The sequence below is a fragment of the Chinchilla lanigera genome, unplaced genomic scaffold (assembly GCF_000276665.1).
Source record: "Chinchilla lanigera isolate Chin_1 unplaced genomic scaffold, ChiLan1.0 scaffold00023, whole genome shotgun sequence".
NCBI classification, from domain to species: Eukaryota; Metazoa; Chordata; class Mammalia; order Rodentia; family Chinchillidae; genus Chinchilla; species Chinchilla lanigera.
In genome coordinates, this window is record NW_004955424.1 from 21400780 (window position 1) to 21422183 (window position 21404).

The 21404-nt window shown below is 36.2% G+C and overlaps 1 protein-coding gene across 5 annotated transcripts in view; it reads right to left on the reverse strand.

Annotated features, from left to right (window-relative positions):
* The window catches only part of Ehbp1 (EH domain binding protein 1), a 348572-nt gene that overhangs the window by 249307 nt on the left and 77861 nt on the right, over window positions 1-21404 (reverse strand). For all 5 annotated transcript variants that reach the window (XM_005385727.1, XM_005385724.1, XM_013514692.1 and 2 more), the window contains 2 exons: window positions 14558-14653; window positions 11031-11084 (listed from right to left, as the gene is read on the reverse strand). In XM_005385727.1, the coding sequence (XP_005385784.1) occupies window positions 11031-11084; window positions 14558-14653 (150 nt within the window). The remainder of the gene's footprint in view (window positions 1-11030; window positions 11085-14557; window positions 14654-21404) is intronic.

Below are 21404 nucleotides of genomic sequence, written 5' to 3' on the forward strand. Positions count from 1 at the left end.
ACAGCCTAAGGTGTCCCAGTGCTACTCTCTCAGGCAATATCTCTGAACCTCTCCAAACTCTTCCCACCAGCCATTTCCAAAGGCTCTTGAACCACATGGTTAGATATAGTCACAGCAATGACCCCACTTCTTTGACACCAAATTCTGTCTCTGTTACTTTTCTCTCATTGCTGGGACAAAATACCTGGCACCCAGATTTAAGGAAGGAAAGGTTTACTTAGCTCAGTTTGTGGAGGTCTCAGTCCATACTTGGCTAGCTCCAAGGCAGAGTGGCACATGGAAGAAGGCAACAGTTCAGGACAGCAGAAAACAGCAAAAATGGGGGAAAGCAAGCCTCTTTCCCTCCCTTATGTTGTATGCAAGATACCCACCCCAGGGTAGGTGTAGCACTCACACCCATAATCCCAGCATTGGACCATGAATCAATCAAAAACTATAGAAGCCCACCCCATGACTGCATGAGGCCTTGGAGGGACATCCAGACACAAACCACAACACTACCATACGGTATCCATTTAATAAAAACATTAAATGAACAAGTGATTATGAGTAAAGTATCGATCTAATGAATATTTTATATTATTGCTCTACTTGCTTGATATGTAAGAAATGATTAACATCAATAAAGATGAATCTCCATACACTGAACTAGGACAAAAATCAGAAAATGCAAACAAAAAGTATGCACACTATAATAAAATAAAAATAGTGCACTGTTGCTTAAAAATAAAACTTTTCTTTAAATTTGTTAGCTAGGATATCTCACAAATGAAACTACTATATGAAATAAATTATCTAACATTTATTTACTATTTTAACAATGTTTCCTGCATTACATAAATAAATAAATACAGTACAGTTGACTTTTGATATTAATTCCCTTCCTGTATCAGGAATCTAAACTATAGGGTATAAAGATAGAAACTTGATTTCTTCTTATTAATATACTCTGAAAAGTAACCCAAAAATGACAGTTATGGCAGTCAGGCTGGCTGTCCAACTCATTGGCTTTAGAGCCCTGCAGAAGATCAGTAAAACGCACCTCTGGGTATTGCAAAGTAGGTCATGGAGGTGTGACCTTGGGTACTACATCTGGTCCCTTGTCCATTCCTCTCTGGCAATGTTTCCTTCTCTGCTTCCTGGCTACTCCCATAAACTAAACAGCTTTTCTCTGTCACGCCCTTCCACCATGATGTTTCTGACTTGGAGTCAGGTGACCAGGAGAAATTAATCTACTGAAACCATGAGCAAAAATAAACCCTTCTGCCAGGCATGGTGGTGTACACCTGTAATCCCACCACTTGGGAGGCTGAGGCAAGAGAATCATGGTGAGTTCAAGGCCAGCCTGAACTGTATAGCAACATCCTGTCTCAAAACAAACAAAACAAAATAAACCCTCCTTTGTGTATACTGGGTATTTGGTCCTGGCACTGAAAAACTGATTCATATAACAGTAGACAAGATGAAAATGGCAAAGTAGATAGGAGAAAGGAATGAGGAGGGGTTGATCAAAGTGTACTAAGTTACACTTAAATGTAAGAATTTCTGATGTGCTATTGCACTGTAGGTTGACTAAAGAATGATAATATATTGTACATTTCAAAAAGCTACAAGAATCCTGAATTTATCACAAAGAAACGATGTTTTTCATTTCACTATCATTGTTTCAAACATCAACAATATTTCATCATCAACCACTGACAGATGCATAAAGAAATGATAGCTGTTTCAGATTGATGTTTAATCTGATTTAAAGATTATATGACGTATATGTGTATCAAAACATCCTAGTACCACATTAATATATACAATCTTATATGTTTTCATGCATTAGTTAAACTAAATTTTGTTTTAGAAAATGGAAAAGTATTTAAGTAAACAGGTAAAGGAACACACGAATCAGAATTACAACCAGCTCAAAGAATGTACCATCATTCTTGGGCATATTTTTTTAAAAGGAACAAAAGTTTTCTGTTATTTTCTTTAAATTCAAAAAGGCATTTGAAAATAAAAGATATAATTTTCTTCCAGAGCACAATCTGCAAGATTTCTAAACTATACAACACATTAAATATTTAACATAAAAGATACTGAGGAAAAAATATATGAATGAACTTTTGCTGAAATTTAACCAAAAGGGGAGTTGGCTAACAAAGCTTCCATTTAACTCTAATCATTACCTAGACTAGCTTGCCTAATTTACACAGTCTGTCACCATTCTCATAGTCATACACAACAGAAAGCTGACAGGGTAATTAAAAGACCAGGAAAGTCTGTCTGAACTGAGAGTTTCTTGTTCTATGTATAGTTTAATTCTAAGGAAGTTAAGGGGAGAAAGCTTTATTTCTTCCAACATGGTCAATGTTTTTGTATATAAAAACATGAACAAATGATTATTACTTTTTTGGCAGTAGTGGCATATTACTTTTTAAGAATCAAAATAATTTTGAATCTTCAGCCTAATAGGTCAGAGAGATCACCTAAAAGGAAGTTAACTTTACAGCAACAACAAAACTCGTTTATAAAGTAGGTTACCTTTTCTGACATGTCGGTATCATTTAGCAAGTTCTTAAACTGACAATATTAAACTGGTCTTCTTATATACAGAAGAAATAGGGGCTGGGGATTTAGCTCAGCGGCAAAAGCGCCTGCCTGGCAAGCGCAAGGTCGTGAGTTCGGTTCCCGGCACCGGAGAAAAACCAAAAAACAAAAAAAAAAAAAAAAAAAAAAAAAAACAGAAGAAATGATACAACATCTAAGATTTACCTCAAATAATTTGGCAAAGCAAACAAAAGTGAAGAAGGATTGATCAAATGTGTTTGGCAAAATACACTGAGCTGGGAGATGGGAACATAGTAGTTTCGCATAAAATTCTTTCTACTTTTGTGTATGTTTCAAAATATAATAAAAGAAAAAAGTTAAGTTGAGTGTTTTTAAATGACTAGATTTATCAAAACTGCTAAATTTGTATGCCTCAAATTTCTAAAATATTTAGAAATCCAAAAGTATCTAAGACTGGCTGTAAGAAAAGAACATAGTTGAGCAATTAGATCAACAGAAGGGCCTAAAAGAGACCTAACAATATAGGCATTTCCAATTTATCGTATTTTAAATGTATTCTTGTCAGTGCTGTATAGGACAATATTCCCATTACTCTCTTGCCAAATAGTCGCTATGGCTAGGCGCACAAACTTTCTTGACATTCAGCAAGAGCAAGAGAATTTAATCCCTTTCTTGACCAAAGGCAATGAATGCAGTGGGGAAAGGATTGGTTTCCTAACTACAAGGTGAATGAATTACAGGGGGAAAAAACCATTTAACACACATACAGTAATATGGTATTAATAAATACAGATATATGGCATTACTGAATAAATCACCCTTTAGTTATTGTTTTAATAGAAGAACAGAAGTAGAATATACTTCCCAGTAGAATTGTGATCAGGTTTAAGAGTTAATTTGATCATAATTCGGGGGAGGAGTGTGAAACAATAATAGGAAGGCTATAAATAGGACTGTAAGAGAGGAAGCACTGCCCTACCTAAAGAGAAATAAGCCACCTCTGATTGATAGGTATATAGATTATAAACTGTATTGATTACATGGTGGAACAAGAATGCTTCTAATTTTGGTGAAGTGGGTTATAGTATTCATCCTTTGGACTTTTGAAAAAGTGGCATTCCTGAAGGGCACGGGTTGAAACAGCAGTCCCAATTTAGAGCTACTAACCTGGAAGAAAGTGTAAGGTACATAGTTTCTGAAAAAAAATCTAATCTTTACTCAGACATCAGACATCTCTTGGTTAAGAAGACACAAAAGAAAAATAATATATTTTTTTCTCTAAAAGAAAAAAGTAAGAAGTAATTTATCAGAATGTAACTTTGTAAGGTCAATAGGTGAACTTTACCTTCAAAGGGGATTCAAACTTCAAATTTAACTGAGCTATTATATCATCTCAATCCTTACCATCTTGACAAGTAAGTTTGGGCAAGCAAACCAACATAATCCAACATAAGAAACAAAATAGAGAATTTATAGTACTGCCTTAGAACTAACATAATTAATAAATAATAACAAGAAAACACTGTGGAGCCAAACTGCCCATCTCACTGGTCACAATTAGAAATAGTGGAAAAGACTTGATACATGGTCCCCAAGGGGAAAATATACTTTGATATCCCACTGATCTCCAAGAAGGAAACAGAATCCCACATTAGTCACATGCCTATCAGGTTCATTGGGTTAACTTTTTTTTAAAAAAGTAGATGTCTACCAATGTTTAATAGGCAAGCTCATGTTTTCTTTTGTTTTTGGTTTTTTATTCCTCTGGTAGTTTTTGTTTTTCTGAACTCATTTTTTCTCTGTTGTTCTTATCTTTCTTTCTTGCTAGCTTCTGCTTCTGCTTGGAGTGCTGTGTGTGTGTGTGTGTGTGTGTGTGTGTGTGTCTGATTTTTTTAATGAACACTGAATTCTGCAGTTACTCCAGGAAGTAACTTCCTGACACTTCTGTACTGTTCTTCCCTGACCACTCTTCTGTACTGTTCTTTAATACCCTATGAACATCTTTTCCCCTTGCAGTTCTTCCTTTACTTATCTAATTTCTTACCAGTTTATAAAGCTTCTTGAAAAAAAGCCATTCTAAGTCATCAAATTAAGTTTTATTGGCTTTAGGATGACACATTATAATTTTATATAACACTAAGAAAAACAATTCCCAGTTATAACTGGGATACCATGTATGAAGATGAATCCAATTTCACAAAAGAGGGGAAAAAACATGAATCTTGTAATCTTGATGAAACTGTATGACTTAATTGCATATTTAATATTCGCAGAAAGTCTGAGTACACAGATAATGTACATTAAATGTCTGCACAATGAATGAATGAATTCAACCTAGATTGATCTTTTTCTTCAGTATGCATTCGTAAACTCATTCAAAAACCAACAGAATAAAAACTTTAGATTTTTAAAACTAAAACCTATACATAAAATTTACAAATGTAGTGGTTCTGGATTTAGTTGAGTAAACTAATACACCAGAAAGGAAAAAAAAATTTTTCTAAATAGAACTGTGGTTTCACATTAAAAGCACACATATACACACACAATTGCCTTGCTAAACAGACTTTACTAACTTACGGAGATAAAAAGGGAAATAATGTTTTATAGTATACGTTCTTGTTTATCTGCACTAATAATACATAAATGGATTGTAAACTATCTAAAATAAAGAATAATTTAAAACTCATATTTTTGAATTACATTTGTATATTGTGAATAAACACAAACATAGGACCAGAGGTAGATTTTAATAAATTACCAGCATTTATTTACTTTTTAAAAACCTATTTTTTAATCTTGGATTAAATTTATAAGAGGGTGATGTTCTAATCAAAAGATGAGCATTTTAGTAAGATAGAAATATTTTAGGCCTAATCCAAATGTGATGTTACAAACTGCCCTATCATTCCTTTAGACTGAAGGTGAAATACAGAAGTTACTGAGAGATATAAGTGATATAAAGGAGTAGAAATATAAAATCCTACAAAAACATATTTTAAAATATAGCTTGCTTCTCTTTATATGCTTCTATGTCTTCTAGAAAGGGATATTATTAAAACAACTTAGGAGACTACATGCTTTACATACTTTATTTCTTATCTTCAATAACCTATGAGGTAGATATTAATCCCTGAGTATAGAAGCTATAGAAGATTAACTTATCTAAGGTCACAGAGATTGTTAGTGGTAGAATCATCTCTTAAATTTCAACACACAGTACAAATAGCTTTCTGGTGAAGAGAACACACAAAATCAGAGAATCATTTTTTGTGTCACAAAGCAAAAATTATTTCAATTTACACAGGTTGCTTTAAGGAAAAAAATCTTCAGAATTTGGGTGACTGATAAATTCTAAAAGTGCATTTTGTAATGTCTAATAGCAGTCAAGCAATCCAAATAACTTTTAGACTAAATATAAAGACAACTTTTTATTAATCTAACATATATAGAGAGAGAGAAAGAACGAGAGAGAGAAAGTGTCTTTTTCAGTTTTGTCACTAAAGACTAATTAAAAACTTCTTTGATTCTACAGGTTCAAATTTTTTCTCTTCATCTTTGTCATTATGGGGCAATTATTGCTCAAGGGTTGAGGGCAAAGACCCTAGACAAAGACAAGACTGAATAAAATTCTAACTGGTTAACCATATAACCTTGAGCAAGTTACTTAATCTCTCTATTCCTCATTTTCTTTATCTGTAAAGTAAGGCTATATATCTGACTCAGAGTTACTGCAATGAGCAAATCAGATAATGTGTTACACAGTGAATAAAGAAGTTTTTAGACTTTATCTATAATGTCCTATAGGGTTAACAGTAACAAAAAGTTCTCCATAACACCTAACACGCGATATATTTACATTCCACATAACACCTGGTACAAAGTGCCCAATAAATCTGGAAGAGTTAGGATTTTAGAGACTTCTTTGTTTTCCTGGAATATTTACTTATGAAACAAAATGTCATTCTTTGTTACTATTAATACTATAGGACTTTATGAAGAAAGTCTAAAAACTTCTTTAATCACTGCATAAGACAAAATGCAAAGAAAGGTACTAAAATTTCACTCAAAGAGCATACCTTTTCATTGTCAAAACAATGTACTAACAAAATCTAGATTTTACAAGAGATAGACTTTAGCCTTTTGAAATTACTAACTCTTCTGTATGAAATGTGGGAGCATATTTTAAAATGCAAGGTAGAGCGTAACACTGTAACATGACACTCCTGCAGAAATAAGCACTTTCTCCAGGCAAGTAAATTCTATCAGTCACCACTGAGGGGTGCTGTAACCTAGGAAAAGGTTGATATAGTCTCAAGTTTATTTTTGAATTTCTCCATAGTTTTACAATATTCATTTCATCAACTCTCATGTACATTTGAAATTAATTTAGTAAACATACCCCAGTTCTCTTTGGAGACTTCCTAAAGAATAAGAAGGCTGATCATGTCTATATAATCATAGAGGGAGCCTTATCCTCTTTCCATGCTTTATTTTTTTCCATAACATCTATGGAAAAGGTTAACATACTATATATGTGCCACATATTTAACCTTTATTTATTTCATCTAACATACTATATATTTTGCACATTAATTTTTATTCTCAAGTGTATATGGGGAGGTAACAGGTTCTATGAAGAAGAGATTTCTAACTGTTTTGTGCCCACTTCATTTCTAGGGTACAGAGCAGTGCCTAGGACATAATTCATGCTAAGTGACTGGACACTGCTGAATGAATGAATAGTGGTTCACATATTTGAAAGGTTAAAAAGTCCTCATTAGACAGTATCAAGTAAAGCAAATTGTTACTACCTAAAACCTAATGTGAAATGTCTGGTGATACTGAAAAAGGCATTCTGTCTTGAAAATGTTTCAGAACAATTCATCAATTCTATAGATGGTTATAAAGACAAATTTCATGAGGTTGGCTTTTTCAATATACATCTGTATAGGATTCCTCTTAAATGATCTGATTGGAATGGGGGCTGGGCAATTAAAGGGGACATAAACAAAGAAACCTAATTTTGTTTAGTATCTGTTAAAGTATTTCATCAACAATTTTAATGGACTCTCCTTTGAATATAATTTCGTTACTTTTTTATTTTCTTACATAATCAAGATCCATAATGTATCATTAGTGAACTGTAATTTCTTTTAAATGAAATTAATACTTAAAGATGACAAAGATGCAACCTGAGTGCAAAATCCTTTCAGTCTTTTGCAAGTATATTACCTGCACCAGGTTTGACAGTAGTTCTATAACAATTCACTTTTACCAACTCTTTCTAAAGCATTGAACAGTTCATGTAATAATTCTTCAAACTGATTATTTCATCAATCTATGAAATACCTAATTAAGTTATATTATGGCAGCATCAAGAGGTCTTACAAGGGATCAAACCCCATTTATAATTTACTGATGAGAGCACAACTGTGTTAAAGTGTGTCAGAGAACCACCTTCGACAAATTGACACATGTGGGCTTAAAGCTAGGATATTTTAGAGCCAAAACAGAGACTTTGAGATAACTCATGTAAATAATTAGTGGCTAATCAGAAGAGCTTCAACTGTAATGGCATATGGATCCTTCATACACTATCTCATTGCCACTGTGGTCTACTTTTAATTTGTTTTCATATAGCTGATGGCCACTACTAATATAATTCCTCTCTTAAGAAGAGTAATCCTCACAGGACTTCTAGCAGTGTGTGGGGTTTAACTGTAATCATTCACCCACTCATTCCTTCAACAAATATGAATTGAGAAATTACTATCCAAAAGGTACTATAATAAATTTCTAATAATTATGATTATTAGTAGATGTAAAGATAAATAGAATAAAAATTTTCCTGTTAGATTTATTTATTTAGTCCCTGTTAACATCTCACAAAACCAACCTACATTTTCCAAAGCCAGTAAAAAGAGTTAACATACATGTACAGGTAAAGGTGTATTTGCAGTTGTTTTTTTTGAGACAGGGTCTCGCTGTGCAGTTCAGGCTGGCCCTGAGCTCACTTTGTAGCCCAGGCTGGTCTCGAACTCGCAACAACCCTCCTGCCTCAGCCTCCCAAGTGCTGGGATTACAGGCATGCACCACCACACCAGGCAATGTACAGGAAAAGGAAAAATAAAACTCACTCAAATCACCAGCTTTGAAGATACAACATCAGGATCCATACTAAATTCTAATCCAATCCAAGATTCACTGTTTCACTATTCTATGAGATTAAAAAATAAATATGTATTTAAAAAATAAGAAAATGTGGAAGCAGAGAGACAAAGAAGCAGAAACTTGGGTGTTAAAAAGCGTAATGGGGATGGTGATACAGCTCAGGGTTACAGTATTTGCTTAGCATATGCTAGGCCCTAGGTTTAACCTCAGCACCATAAGAAGAATAAAGAAAAAAACATAATGACAGCTGAGAATCTACAAAAATGCGTTTTGTTTTTTTTTTTTTTTACTATATCACTTGGAGTAAAGTTTCACTATTACACGATTATAGAATAAAACTTAATTTCTAGGAATGTTTCAATTAAAATGTTGCTTAATAAAGTAAATATGAATAAATATAAAAGCCATCTATCATCTTAAATGAATTTTTGTGACTGTAATATATTAATAAATGTTTGGCGAGAAAGAATGCTGAAATATCTTCTTTTCCACTTTCCTTCTTACCTAACATTTCATTTCCTCCTTTCCATTTTCACTCCCTTACCTAACTTTCATTTTCTAGCAACTTCAACAATTTGGATAATAAATAGGGGGGACATAGCTCAGCGGCACAAGCACCTTCCTGGCAAGTACAAGGTCCTGAGTTCGATTTCCAGTACCAAAAACAAAAAAGCCCATGATAATAAATACAAAAATGGCAAAATAAGCTTCCTAAGCTTATATAAATTTATACAAAGGCTATAAATATGCTTCTTCACTTCAGAAACATATACCCTAATTAAAAAGGAAAATCTGAAACACACCTCTATCTCATTTAAATTTCACCATTTTATTTTAAATGTTAATATATCTCTATTGACCTTTAAAATAACTTTATAAAATATAATACAGATTTAAGAACAAAATCTTTCCTCCACAGATTTGAAGTAAAATCTAGTATGTATCAAATAGCTTAGCATGTGCTAGGTATTTTTTACTTGAAACTTTCAGAAAAATAAATAGCTTACAACCTGTTTTTCAGGTATTTGGAACTGCTGCATCTTTATCCTAAAATTAATTGCATAATAAGAACACCTCTCTAACCAAATAAAATGTTTTCCATATTTTCATCATTAATTACAACTCAAGTTTAATGGGGTAGTTCCTTAACCACATGTTAACCACATGTAACAGACATGCGAGTACTGAAAACTGAATGAAGCTCTTACTTTGAGAATTAAAGCTAGTTTTTCAAACTATAACCAATTTCAACAAGTCTGTTCACAGTCTTTCCTTTAAACTTTATACTATTACAAGTATGATGCTGAAATCTACCACTGCGAAAAAAACAAAATTGTTAACATGTGTGAAACTTTAACATAAGGATAATGACTGACATATGACAATCGCAACTTTCCTACTGTGTTTGGATTTGATCTTGCTTTTAGCTCTTCAGGCCTAAAAATGGTCCTAAGTTAGTAATGAAAAAACCGTAAGAGTCCTTTTAGCACTGAGATACAAAACAAAGTCAGGCACAGAAAGAACACAATGCAATGCATTTTATAAGTCTGTGACAAAGAAGTTTTAGAAATGTAATAATCATGATGACAACAACCCTGGTAAATGCTAATGTTAACTGAGAATTACTGAGTCCTTACAACCCTATAATTTTATGGCTGAGAAATTTAACAACTTGCCCACGATCACAGAGCTTATAACTGGAAGAACTAGGACTTCAGAGCCCATACTATTTTTGGAGATAGTTTTGCTATGGTACTAAAGCTAGTACTCATGGGCTCAAGCAATCCTCTGCCTCAGTCTCCCAAGTAGCTGAGACTATCCACATGTGCTGCCACACCCAGGGAGCCCATACTCATAATTAGTATATGTCACTGACTGTCTTTTCTAATGCCCAATCAATAAATATTCACTAAAAACCTAGCATATTCTTGCTACTTTATTTTTAAAGATTTCAAAGGTCATTCATGATTTCATTCAACAAATGTTTAAATAAGTGCATGCTACGTGAGAAGCACCATGCTAGAGGCTGAACAAATAAAAAGACGACTAAGATGTGATTTCACCATCATGTCCCAAACAGAATATATACAGTGTATACATAATTTGGTTTCAAAGGCAAGGTTTAATGAAAGTATTTGTTACCAATAGTTCTTCTATTGGTTATAATCTCAAAACTCTTATATAACTATTTAATTTTCTTAAAGCAACATTTCCTCTATCAACAAAATGCTCATATACCTTAATAACAATGTATATAAAGTAAGAAATATAAAAGTTATGTGCCATTAGCTTACGTTTTCTATGACAAATGTCCATTCTTTATCTTCAAATTCCTCCGCATGAGGATCCTATAACAAAGACAAAATATGAAATATATGTCTTTAGCCTATCAATCCAAGTAAGAATATAAAAAAAAAACACAACTTTTTTAACTTTTACCAACTCTTTTTTGGGTGGGGGAACTAGCTGTCTCATATGATACCTCCATAATTTCACAAAAGTTCAGTCACTATATTAAGAAATGCTCTATTTTTGTTGAGACATATCCCTATCTTCCATAACTGCACCTGTGACAAGACAAAAAGAAGCCTGACTGGAATAGATTGGGTATATAAACTACTAATAACTTTACTAAGATATCAAATGCTCATACAAAGCTCTGCCCTCATTTTTACAGCCCTAAGTATTTTAAACCAAAAACACCCCTTGAAGCAAAGTATTCTTCAGTGCAAAGGTTATGTAATCACCTGAAACTTCTAAGCATTATACGGAATTTCATAACCTAAACAAAAATGGCAAATCAGCATGAGCAGTTGCTACCCTCCCTCCCACCTTTCCCCAGTTGTTAGGTTTATATCTAGGTGTTCCCCCAAAGCCTTAGGTGCTCATAGGTGAGGCCTGTGAGAGGTAACTGGATCGTGGGAGTGGGATACTCATCAGTGGGTTAGCCCACTGGTAAGTTTATAGCTAAATGTGATGCTGGGAGGTGAGGCCTGGTTGGAGCAGGTGAGTCACGGGAGGCGTGGCCTAAAGGGTCCACCTCCTCCTCAACTCCTGTGGTCTCTCACTCTGCTTCTTGCTGCCACATCATGAGTTGTTTCTCCTCTGTCATGCCACTGTGCCTTAGAACTAGCCAACTATGGACTGAAACCTCCACAAACTGTGAGCCAAAATAAACCTCTATTCCTTGAACTTGTGGATATTCGGTATTTGTCCCAGCAATAGAAAGTAACTAAGACACCATTAACCCTAGAAATGCCTCAGAAACCTGAGAAAGGGTAATGGATGCTACTACCCAATGCAGCTCTCTTCTCTCCTCTCCCCCTCTCTCTGCTTCTATTTCTCTATCTCTCCCACCTTGTTTCTGTCTCTCTCCTCCCTCCCCTTGCTCCCTCTCTTTTTCTCTCTCACTGAGGATTGAACCCACGGCCTTCACAGTGAACTACATCCCTAGTGTTTTTTATTTTTTATTTTGATTTAAAGTCTTGCTAAGCTGCAAAAAAAATGCCCAGGCTGGGCTCTACCTTTTGATCCTCTTGCCTTAGCCTTCCAGACTGCTGGAATTACAGGTCGGCTCTAGCATGCCTGGCTATGAGACTTTTTATCTTTCTAGGTTTCAGTTTACTGTTCTGTTAAACAGAAGTAAAAATAATACCTGTATCATGAATTAGACACTACAGGAACTAGGACATGGTCAGTGCTCAATAAATACTTTCCATTACTGTTATTTGGGTACTAATTGTACTGGAGCTATGCTTCCTTCATTCCTTAATCAAAACACAGGCTGGAGGGATACTAGGATCATTCACATTTAATTACTTGATCTCCAAAGTAGCAGTCTGTATGCTAAATCCACCATGAGAAAGTTCTCTTAACCTTTATTTATAAACATTTTTCTCCATAAACCTACTTTACAGGAAGATGGCTTCTCAGTTTGCTTTTCACTTCTACTATATCCTATCCTCCTTCTGCCCACCACCAATGAAACTTCTTTCAGCAAATTTTTATCCAACCTGTGTGCATTTACTCATAAAAATTGCTTCAGTAAAGCTCTGATGGTATAAGACAGCCACTATTCTATCATAGTACAATGTAAGTAAACAGAAATTATCAAGTAACTAAGGAGTGGGGAATTTATCTCATAGGTTAGAAGAGATCTTAAGGAAATCTCAATTGGAAAACATGGTCAGAACTATGGTTTGGGAAAATTATATATAAGATTGAATGAATGACCAATTAATTGTGAGAATACTACAATCACTTTTACCTTGATATAGCTTCGGCACAAACTCAGTTGTGGCAATAGAACAGAAGAATCAATCATAAATAAGATGCTTCCCTATGAGACGTATGTAGGACTGAGTCCCAGCAGGAGAATATCAGAGCCTTTCTGCATCCAAAAATTCAAATATCCTGCCATGCTCTTCATATCTTTACTCTTACCCTACCTCTAATACATGGAATTGAACTTGAATAAATTAGGTGTACATATAATATGACTTCATTACTTTTTTCTCTATGTTGTTGCCTTTAGTTATTCTAATATCTGTGGAAATCCTACACAATCCCACCTAGCCCAGATGTTTTTTCCCTTGTGAAGCTTTTCTTGTTCATTTTGTAAGATGTAATATACATGTTACATAATGTTACAAAAAGATATACAATATGTTAAGAAACTGAGTATTTATGAAATATACACCAGTTAAAAATAGTACATCTAGAAAACTGTAATTTCAGCACTCTGGAGGCTGAGGCAAGAGGATCACTGTGAGTTTGAGGCCAGCCAGGGCTACATAGTGAGTTCAAGGACAGCCTGAATTACATGTAAGACCCTGTCTCAAAAAAACTAAAAAGAAAGAAAGGAAGAGTACTACTACATTCATCATACTGTTTGGTTCTACTGTTCTCTTCAGTAGTTCCTGAATACTGAAATGAATTAATGTACTGGATTCCAAAGCAAAAAAAAACCATGTTTTAGACAGTGATTTCACACTCTAAGCTCTAGTTTAATTTTACTCTCCTTTTCTTCAATTTCATGTCCTAAAGTACTTAGTGGATTTTCACAATTATGTTACTAAATTATGCTGAATAAAATGCCCTCCTGTCACATGTCATGAAAAGAACTTCAACACAATGTAAATCTTCCAAAGAAATAAGCAATTGTTTTTTAACTCTAACTTTTCCAAAAGACTAAAACTGAAGGATACTTGCCCCACCATTTTTTTGGAAGGAGGTAAAGAGTTAGAAGTGCTTCATTACCTATTGTGTTTTATGTTTTAAGAAGTATGGGGGAGTTTTAAGAAACACATGTAAAAGAAGCAGAAAGGTATATAAACAATTACGATTTTGGATCTGTACTTTGAATTTATAGTCAATATTTTGCCTTTAAATTATGGCATTCCTAAAAATTAGTATCAATAAAATAGTTACCAAATATCAATTTTAAACATGCCCTTACTACATTAACATTAATAAAATGTTTACTCAATACTAATTTTAAAGCAACTTATTTTGAAAAAAAAGCTAACAAAATGAGGGGCAGGACTAGGAATTCTACAAACAACTCTCCACAGGAAAAGCACTTTAAAGTTTCCTGTGGATAGAATGTAGGAAGTGATAAAAGAAGTATCTCACCAAATCTTAAGGGTAACAACTTCAAACAAGCCCCAAATTATAATTACATTGTTATAAATTACTGTTTCCCTACAAATAATACACATTGGACAAATGTGTGGACACAAATATATAAACAATGAGTAGTGAAATATTCTGTCACCTATGAACCATGAGTACATATGGTTCTTTTAAAAATAGAACTTACCTTAAATAGTGTTACAGTGATTTCAATGTTTTCAGGAACAGGCCATACAACCACACCACGGTATGGATTTTTAATTCCAGGTTGCCAGCTGTGAGCCTATCAGAGTAACAATGATAGTGTCAATATGAAGTACAAGAAATCCAATGCTAGTAACTTAACAAAAGTCTATTGACACTATTTATCCTCTAAGACAAAAATGATTAGTTAAATAAAACTTTTCAAGCATTGAGTTTGGGCCATGACAGTTTTATAATTTGAGAGCTATAGATTACTATCTGTAAATAAGCTTTCACTCCCATTAACACACACAAAAATATGCAAAAATGAGGTATCTCATGTTTTTAAAGGCTACTATTTCTCACTAGATAAAAGTTTTATCAGGGGATATTTCTAAAATTATTTTGTGACTAAGAATTTTAACGCAAATCATTCTTTAAGAAAAACATAGCTAGGTGTAGTGGCATGTGCCTGCAGCTCCAGCTACGGCTGAGGCTACGGCAAGAAGAATGCTTAAAACCCAATAGTTTGAGGTAAGAGGGGGAGGAAGAGGACGACAAGACGCGGAGGGGCTCAAAGTACTTAACATATAGTATGTTGGACGGAGGTTAAGTATTACAGAGAAAAATAAGGTAGGGAAGAAGGATGAAGGGCAAGAGAAAGCAGTATTTTCCAACAGAGCAGTCAGAGAAGGCTTCACTGAGAGGGTGACAAGAAAAGGCTGTAAGATGAAGAAATCTGATCTGTAAATATGTAAGAAGGGTGTTCTAGGAAGAAAGAACAGCAAATGGTGCTGAGGCACTTCCATAACAAGAATGAGGGGATATTCTGCAACTGAGTGATAAGAAGAGAAAAGACAGAAAGACAGAAAAAATAATGAATGGCCCAAGCATGTAGAGTCTAGGTAGACCATTTTGTAAAGATATTGCTTGTACTTTGCACGAGACAGGAAGATATAAGAATCTTTTAAGAAAAAGAATGATGATCTAAGTTATATTTCAACAAATTCACTGTGGCTACTGTGTCCACAATAGGCTCCAAACATACAAGAGAAACAAGCTAAGAACAATAAAGAAGCTACTACAATAATCCAGGGTGGCAGCTTATGGCAACTTGGCCTGAGATCCGGTCAGATTCTGGGTATATACATTGTTACATTTTTCTAGGTAGAGTCAACAAAATTTGCTGTTTTGCTGCATAAGAGTGAGAAAGTAGCTAAGGTTGATTCTAAGGCTTTTTAGTAACTAGAAGAAAGAAATTACAGACAAAAAAACTCTGTAAAGTACACAATTTCTAATTTGGAAAGTATATTCCTGCCCACCTTAAATAATCCTTAATTAAAACTCACCCTACATACTAAACAACCTTAACTCTCATATACTGTGATGAAAGTCACACTATTCCTCCCTATAGAACTGAAACAAGAAAAGAATGTGTACAAGGACTGAACTTTTCTGATTTGCCACAAAATAATTGTATGTAAAATCCTCAAAAAAAAAAAAAGTGATCATGAAGGGATTTTAGACATGGAGACATGGAGATAACCTTAGGAGGTTAGTCTAGGCCTGAATAAAAAAACTGAAGCAAAGAGTAAATGGTGCACGGCAGGGCATTAGTGTGGTGGACTGACAACTGGTGGTCAATTTATAACCCCCAGCTGAACCGAGCAAGCGTGGTGCTAGATGTGGGAGGTCCATCTGAGGACTGTTGCCAGCAGCATAAGAGGCAGAACTGGAGAAGAAGTTAGGCTGTTGGGAGCTGGTAGAAACTGTTGGGAGCCTGTTGGAAGCAGAGAAAAGCTGTACGGAGCTGCTGGTTTTCCTGATGAACTTGGCTGTTTTCATCCTCCAAGGAGCTTGGAACCTTGTTGTCACTGAGAATGGCTTCAGTTCACTTTGGGGGAGCTCTGGTCCTCACTCTGAGAATCGCTTCCTGGCTCAGGAGGGGACGATGGTGCACTGCCAGTCTCCTGGAGAAGCTTGCTGCATTAGCTTTCCTGATGGGAACTCAGCTGTCTTCATCATCAGAGGAGCTCAGGGTCTCACTATTGCTGAGGGTGGTTGTAGTACTTTTCAGGGGAGCTCCAGTTCTTACTTTCAGCATCACTTCCTGGCTTCCAGATCCCTCAGCCTGCTAGCACAGATCCTTTACACCGCTGGCAAAGACTTCCTAGATTCCAACACTGACCTTTGGGCCTTCCAGCCCAGATCCAGGAAACAGGCCTGCATGAGACATTGTTATGGGCTGTAGGCCTCAGGCTGGACTTGTGGGAGGCATTGTGATGAGCTCTAGGTCTTCAGCTGGACTCATGCAGGACATTATCGTAGGATCCAGGTCCTCAGCTGGTCAAGATTCTTTGCTCTTTAGTGTGTGGACAGATTTCCTACACTCTCTTGTAACTGGTTCTTTGGGTGACTATTATAAATAATCCTATAAAATATGTGTCCTGTATTATATTGTTCCCCTTGCAAAATATCCCCCAAACCACAACAATTACTATATATGATATAAGACAATAGGCAGGATAGGTTTGGGAAACAAAGAGTTCAGTTTTACACACATTAAATCTGAGCTGCTTTTCAAATATACAAGTGTCACTGTTCCAGTGGGCAGCTGGATATACTATTATTTATAGTGGATATATGTATATATAGTTATAAAATTGAGAATTATCAGGAAATAGGTGATATTTAAAGTTTAAGAGTGGATATGGTCCAAAAGAATGAATTCAGATAGAGAACAAAGGTCCAAGGACAGGGACTTGGAGCACAATATTAACAAGTCAAGGAAAATAGAAAGAATCAGCAAAGGTGTCAGTGAACTAAAAGAAAAACCAAGAGTGTACGATATCCTAGAAAACTAGTGTTTTAAAATATTTCAAGGAGGGGAGCACCGGTCTTCCGGCTGGCTAGCTTCCTGCCTCGTGGGCTCCCGGAGGGAGGGTCCCCTGCGCACGGGGAGCCTCGGGCGGGGAGCACCAGTCTTCGGACCCGCGGCTCACTCCCTGCCTCATAGGCCCCGGAAGGAGGGCTTCTGGCCACAGGGAGCCACGGGCAGGGAGCGCCGGTCTTCCGGCTGGCTAGCTTCCTGCCTCGTGGGCTCCCAGAGGGAGGGTCCCCTGCGCATGGGATCAATTGAGATCTATCATGACACAGAGAAACAGTGACACAATTGGTCCACCATGCAACGACTGCAGATGCCCACCCACAGACCTGTGTGAATCATTCAAACTTTGAACAACATGCCATACAACGGGACACTCTTTGAATACATGCCATACAACGGGACACTCTTGCTTCTGCCATTGAGGGCCGGAAGGGTCCGGAGCCAGCGGAGGAGCAGCTGCTGAACAAGGACTCGGAGAACATGAGAATGCAGACTGGGCCCGAGGAGTCAGAGGTCCTCTGGACTGTGTTCATGAAAGCCGTTTGGAAGCTGTAAACCAGGAGGACCTTGCACAAAACCTGCGGAGACTCTCTGGAAGCCATTCTTCCCCTGACAGTACAGGCTGTGGTGGAGCTCTAGAGAGGTCTGCAGCAAGATTCCTGCTGCCTGTACTGACAGTTGGGGAGAGGACACTGACTGGTTGTGGGGTCCCAAAACAATGGGAAGCTAGAGAGAAAAGGCTACAGAGAATGGCTTTTACCCCAGACAGCTCACTTGAGATGTTAGTAAGAATTGCCTCCTCAGTATTCTATAGCCATGATGAGGAGGAGGCCAAGGAGAGAAAACAAAGAGACCGAGAAAAAGCAGCTGCTTTTGCTGCACCACTAAGAGAAACAGATCCCAGGTCTGATTCCCAGGGCCCCAAGAAGAACTCGACAACTGCATTCATCTGCTACCACTGTTAAAAGCTAGGCCACCTCAAGAGGAACTGCCCTGGGAGGCCCCATGGGCCATGCCCTGGATGCAAAGGAGACCACTGGAGATCGGTCTGCCCTCTGAGGTGGAGGCCCCAGAGCTCAGACCCATGCTACCAGTTGTCCAACAGGAATGAGAGGGCTTGGGGCATGCTCTGCCTTCTACCTCTGGCCAGACCGTCATCTCCATCGAGGAGTCCTGGGTAATCATGACTATGGAGGAACAAGAAAACAGCCTGTTGCTAGACACAGGTGCAAGTCTCTCAGTCCTTCTTTTCAATCCTGGCCTTCCTTCCAGCCGTCATACCTCAGTGAAAGGAGTCACTGGTGAGGAGGTAATGTGCTATTTTTGACTACCCTTAGGCTGTAACTACTTATTAGATCCTTCTTGCATATCTCTGTCTTCCTGAGAAACCACTTTGAAGATACCACCATGTATTACAGCAGCCATTGATATTTTCCCACTAATGTATCCGTAACTGTGTAAAGTTTGTAGTATTCTTATCCTATTTCATAAATGGATGTATGTTTATTATTATGTGTCTCCTACAACAACCATTGAGAATAGTTAATGATTTTTCAATAGGTCACTCATGTATAGCTCTATTTATTTTCTTTAGAAGCCACTTTGAAGATACCAAAGTATAGTACAACAACTCTTGATAATCTCCTACCTCTTTTGTCTCTAGCTCACTATTATTTGTCTATTTGTTTTCCTGAGAAACTATTTTGTAGATAACAATATGTAAAACAATAACCATTGATAATTTCCTACCATTTTGTCTGTAATTTGGTAAGTCCCCCCTATTATTATGTTATCCTTCTTTTACTCTTTAAAATAAAAAATAAAAAATTAAAAAAAATAAAATATTTCAAGGAGAAAGAAACAATCATTTGTGCCAAATGATGATAGGCCAAGTAGGATAAGGCCTGAAAATGAGCACTAGATTTTGCAAAGCAGAGCCATTAATAATTTCCCCCAAAAAAAGCAGTTTTAATAGAATGGTGACAGCAAAGACCTGACTGGAATGGGTGCAAGAAAGAATAGAAGGAAAGAAATTAAAGATAAAAAATACACTTAACTCTTCCAAAGTATTTTTCTGAAAGAGAAAGAAAAAAGCAGGTTAGTGATAGTTAGGGAAATAGTACCAGAAGAGAATTTTCTTTTTAAAAAGAGAAAAATATTCTCGTGCTAATAAGAAATATCAGGTTAACAGGGATATTTTAATGATGTAGAAGAGCAAAGGAGAATTGCAAGAGTACTGTCCTTAACAGCATACAATGATTCAGCTTGGTGTTTTTTGGAAACATAGACTAAAAGTTAAGAGTATATGAGTACAGATGCATGTTAGCAGATTTAACAGATAAGGCAACTAAGGCACAGAATCAAATAAGGCCTAAATTCTCACAGCAAGTAGACTGAATCTGGGTTTGAATCTAAGCCATGGAAATGAGAAGGAATCAAGACTATGGAATCTTATATCAATGCCAATCTTATCAAATCTTGTTAAAGTGCCACCAGAAGATATAGGTAGGTTTAAGGCTAGTATGGTGGTGCATGCCTGTAATCCCAGCACTTGGGAGGCTGAGGCAGGAAGATCGTTGAGAGCATTTGGGAGGCTGACACAGGAGGATCAAGGCCAGCCTGGGCTACACAGTGAGTTCAAGGCCAACCTGAACCACATAATGAGACACTGTTTCAAAGAACAAAACAAAGCAAAAGAAAAAAAGGAAATAATTCCATGAGCAGAATAAAATTAAGTTCAGGGGGGAAAAAGGAGATATTCATTTGACAGTGTACTCCAAAATCCAATCCACAGATTGTCAATCATTGTCTCTCTCCCCCCAGTTGCAAAACTTCAGGTAAGAGAGGGATGTAGAGACTCACCACAAATCAAAGACAAAAAACTGAATTTTGTTTATTAAAAAACATCTCCAGAGATTCCTCTATTCCTATTTCCATACCTACCAGTATCCCTAAGAAAAGCAAACAAACAGCTTATTGCTGGACACTGGTGCTAGTCTCTCGGTCATTCTTTTCAATCCTGGCCTTCCTTCCAGCCATCACATCTCAGTGAAAGGAGTCACTGGTGGGGATGTTATACGCTATTTTTCACAACCCTTAGGCTGTAACTGCTTGTTAGATCTTTCTTGCATATCTCTGTTTTCCTGAGAAACCACTTTGAAGATACCAACATGTATTACAACAGCCAGTGATACCTTCCTACCAATCTGTCCATAACTCTGTAATGTTTGTATTGTTCCTATGCTATTTCGTAAATGGATGTATGTTTGTTACTATGTGTCCAACAACAACCATTGAGAATAGTCAATGATTATTTAATTGATCACTCATGTATAGCTCTATTTGCTTTCTCTAGAAACCACTTTGAAGATACCAAAGTATATAGTACAACAACCATTGATAATTTCCTACCACTTTTGTCTGTAACTCACTATTATTTGTCTATTTGCTTTCCTGAGAAATTATCTTGAAGATACCAATAGGTAAAATAACAACCATTGATAATTTCCTACCACTTTGTCTGTAATTCGGTAAGTCCCCCTATTACTATGTTACCCTTCTTTTACTCTTTAAAATAAAAAAATAAAATAAAATAAAAAGAGTAAATGGCTCACCTGAACCAAAACTAGTAATCAACCAAAGGGAGAACCTAGACTCCAAACTTCAGAGTTCTTCAACCCATATTATTCCCAGCTACAACCCGGATTGAGACAGTTCCAGAAAAATAGAGTTCTATTCCTAAAGAGTTAGCATTATGGCACAGAAGCCCAATGTGGGAAAAGGAAGGGATGTGGAAACCTGATCATTGGACAAAGTTAGGAGGTAGTAGTTTCAGATCATTTCCTCAGTTATCTTAAAACCTGGTCCTCTGAATGACATGTTTCAATTCTTAGTCTTAGGTTTGGAAATGGTAACTAGACTGCTGAACAAACAAAAATACAATCTGTTTAACAAAAGTCTTATT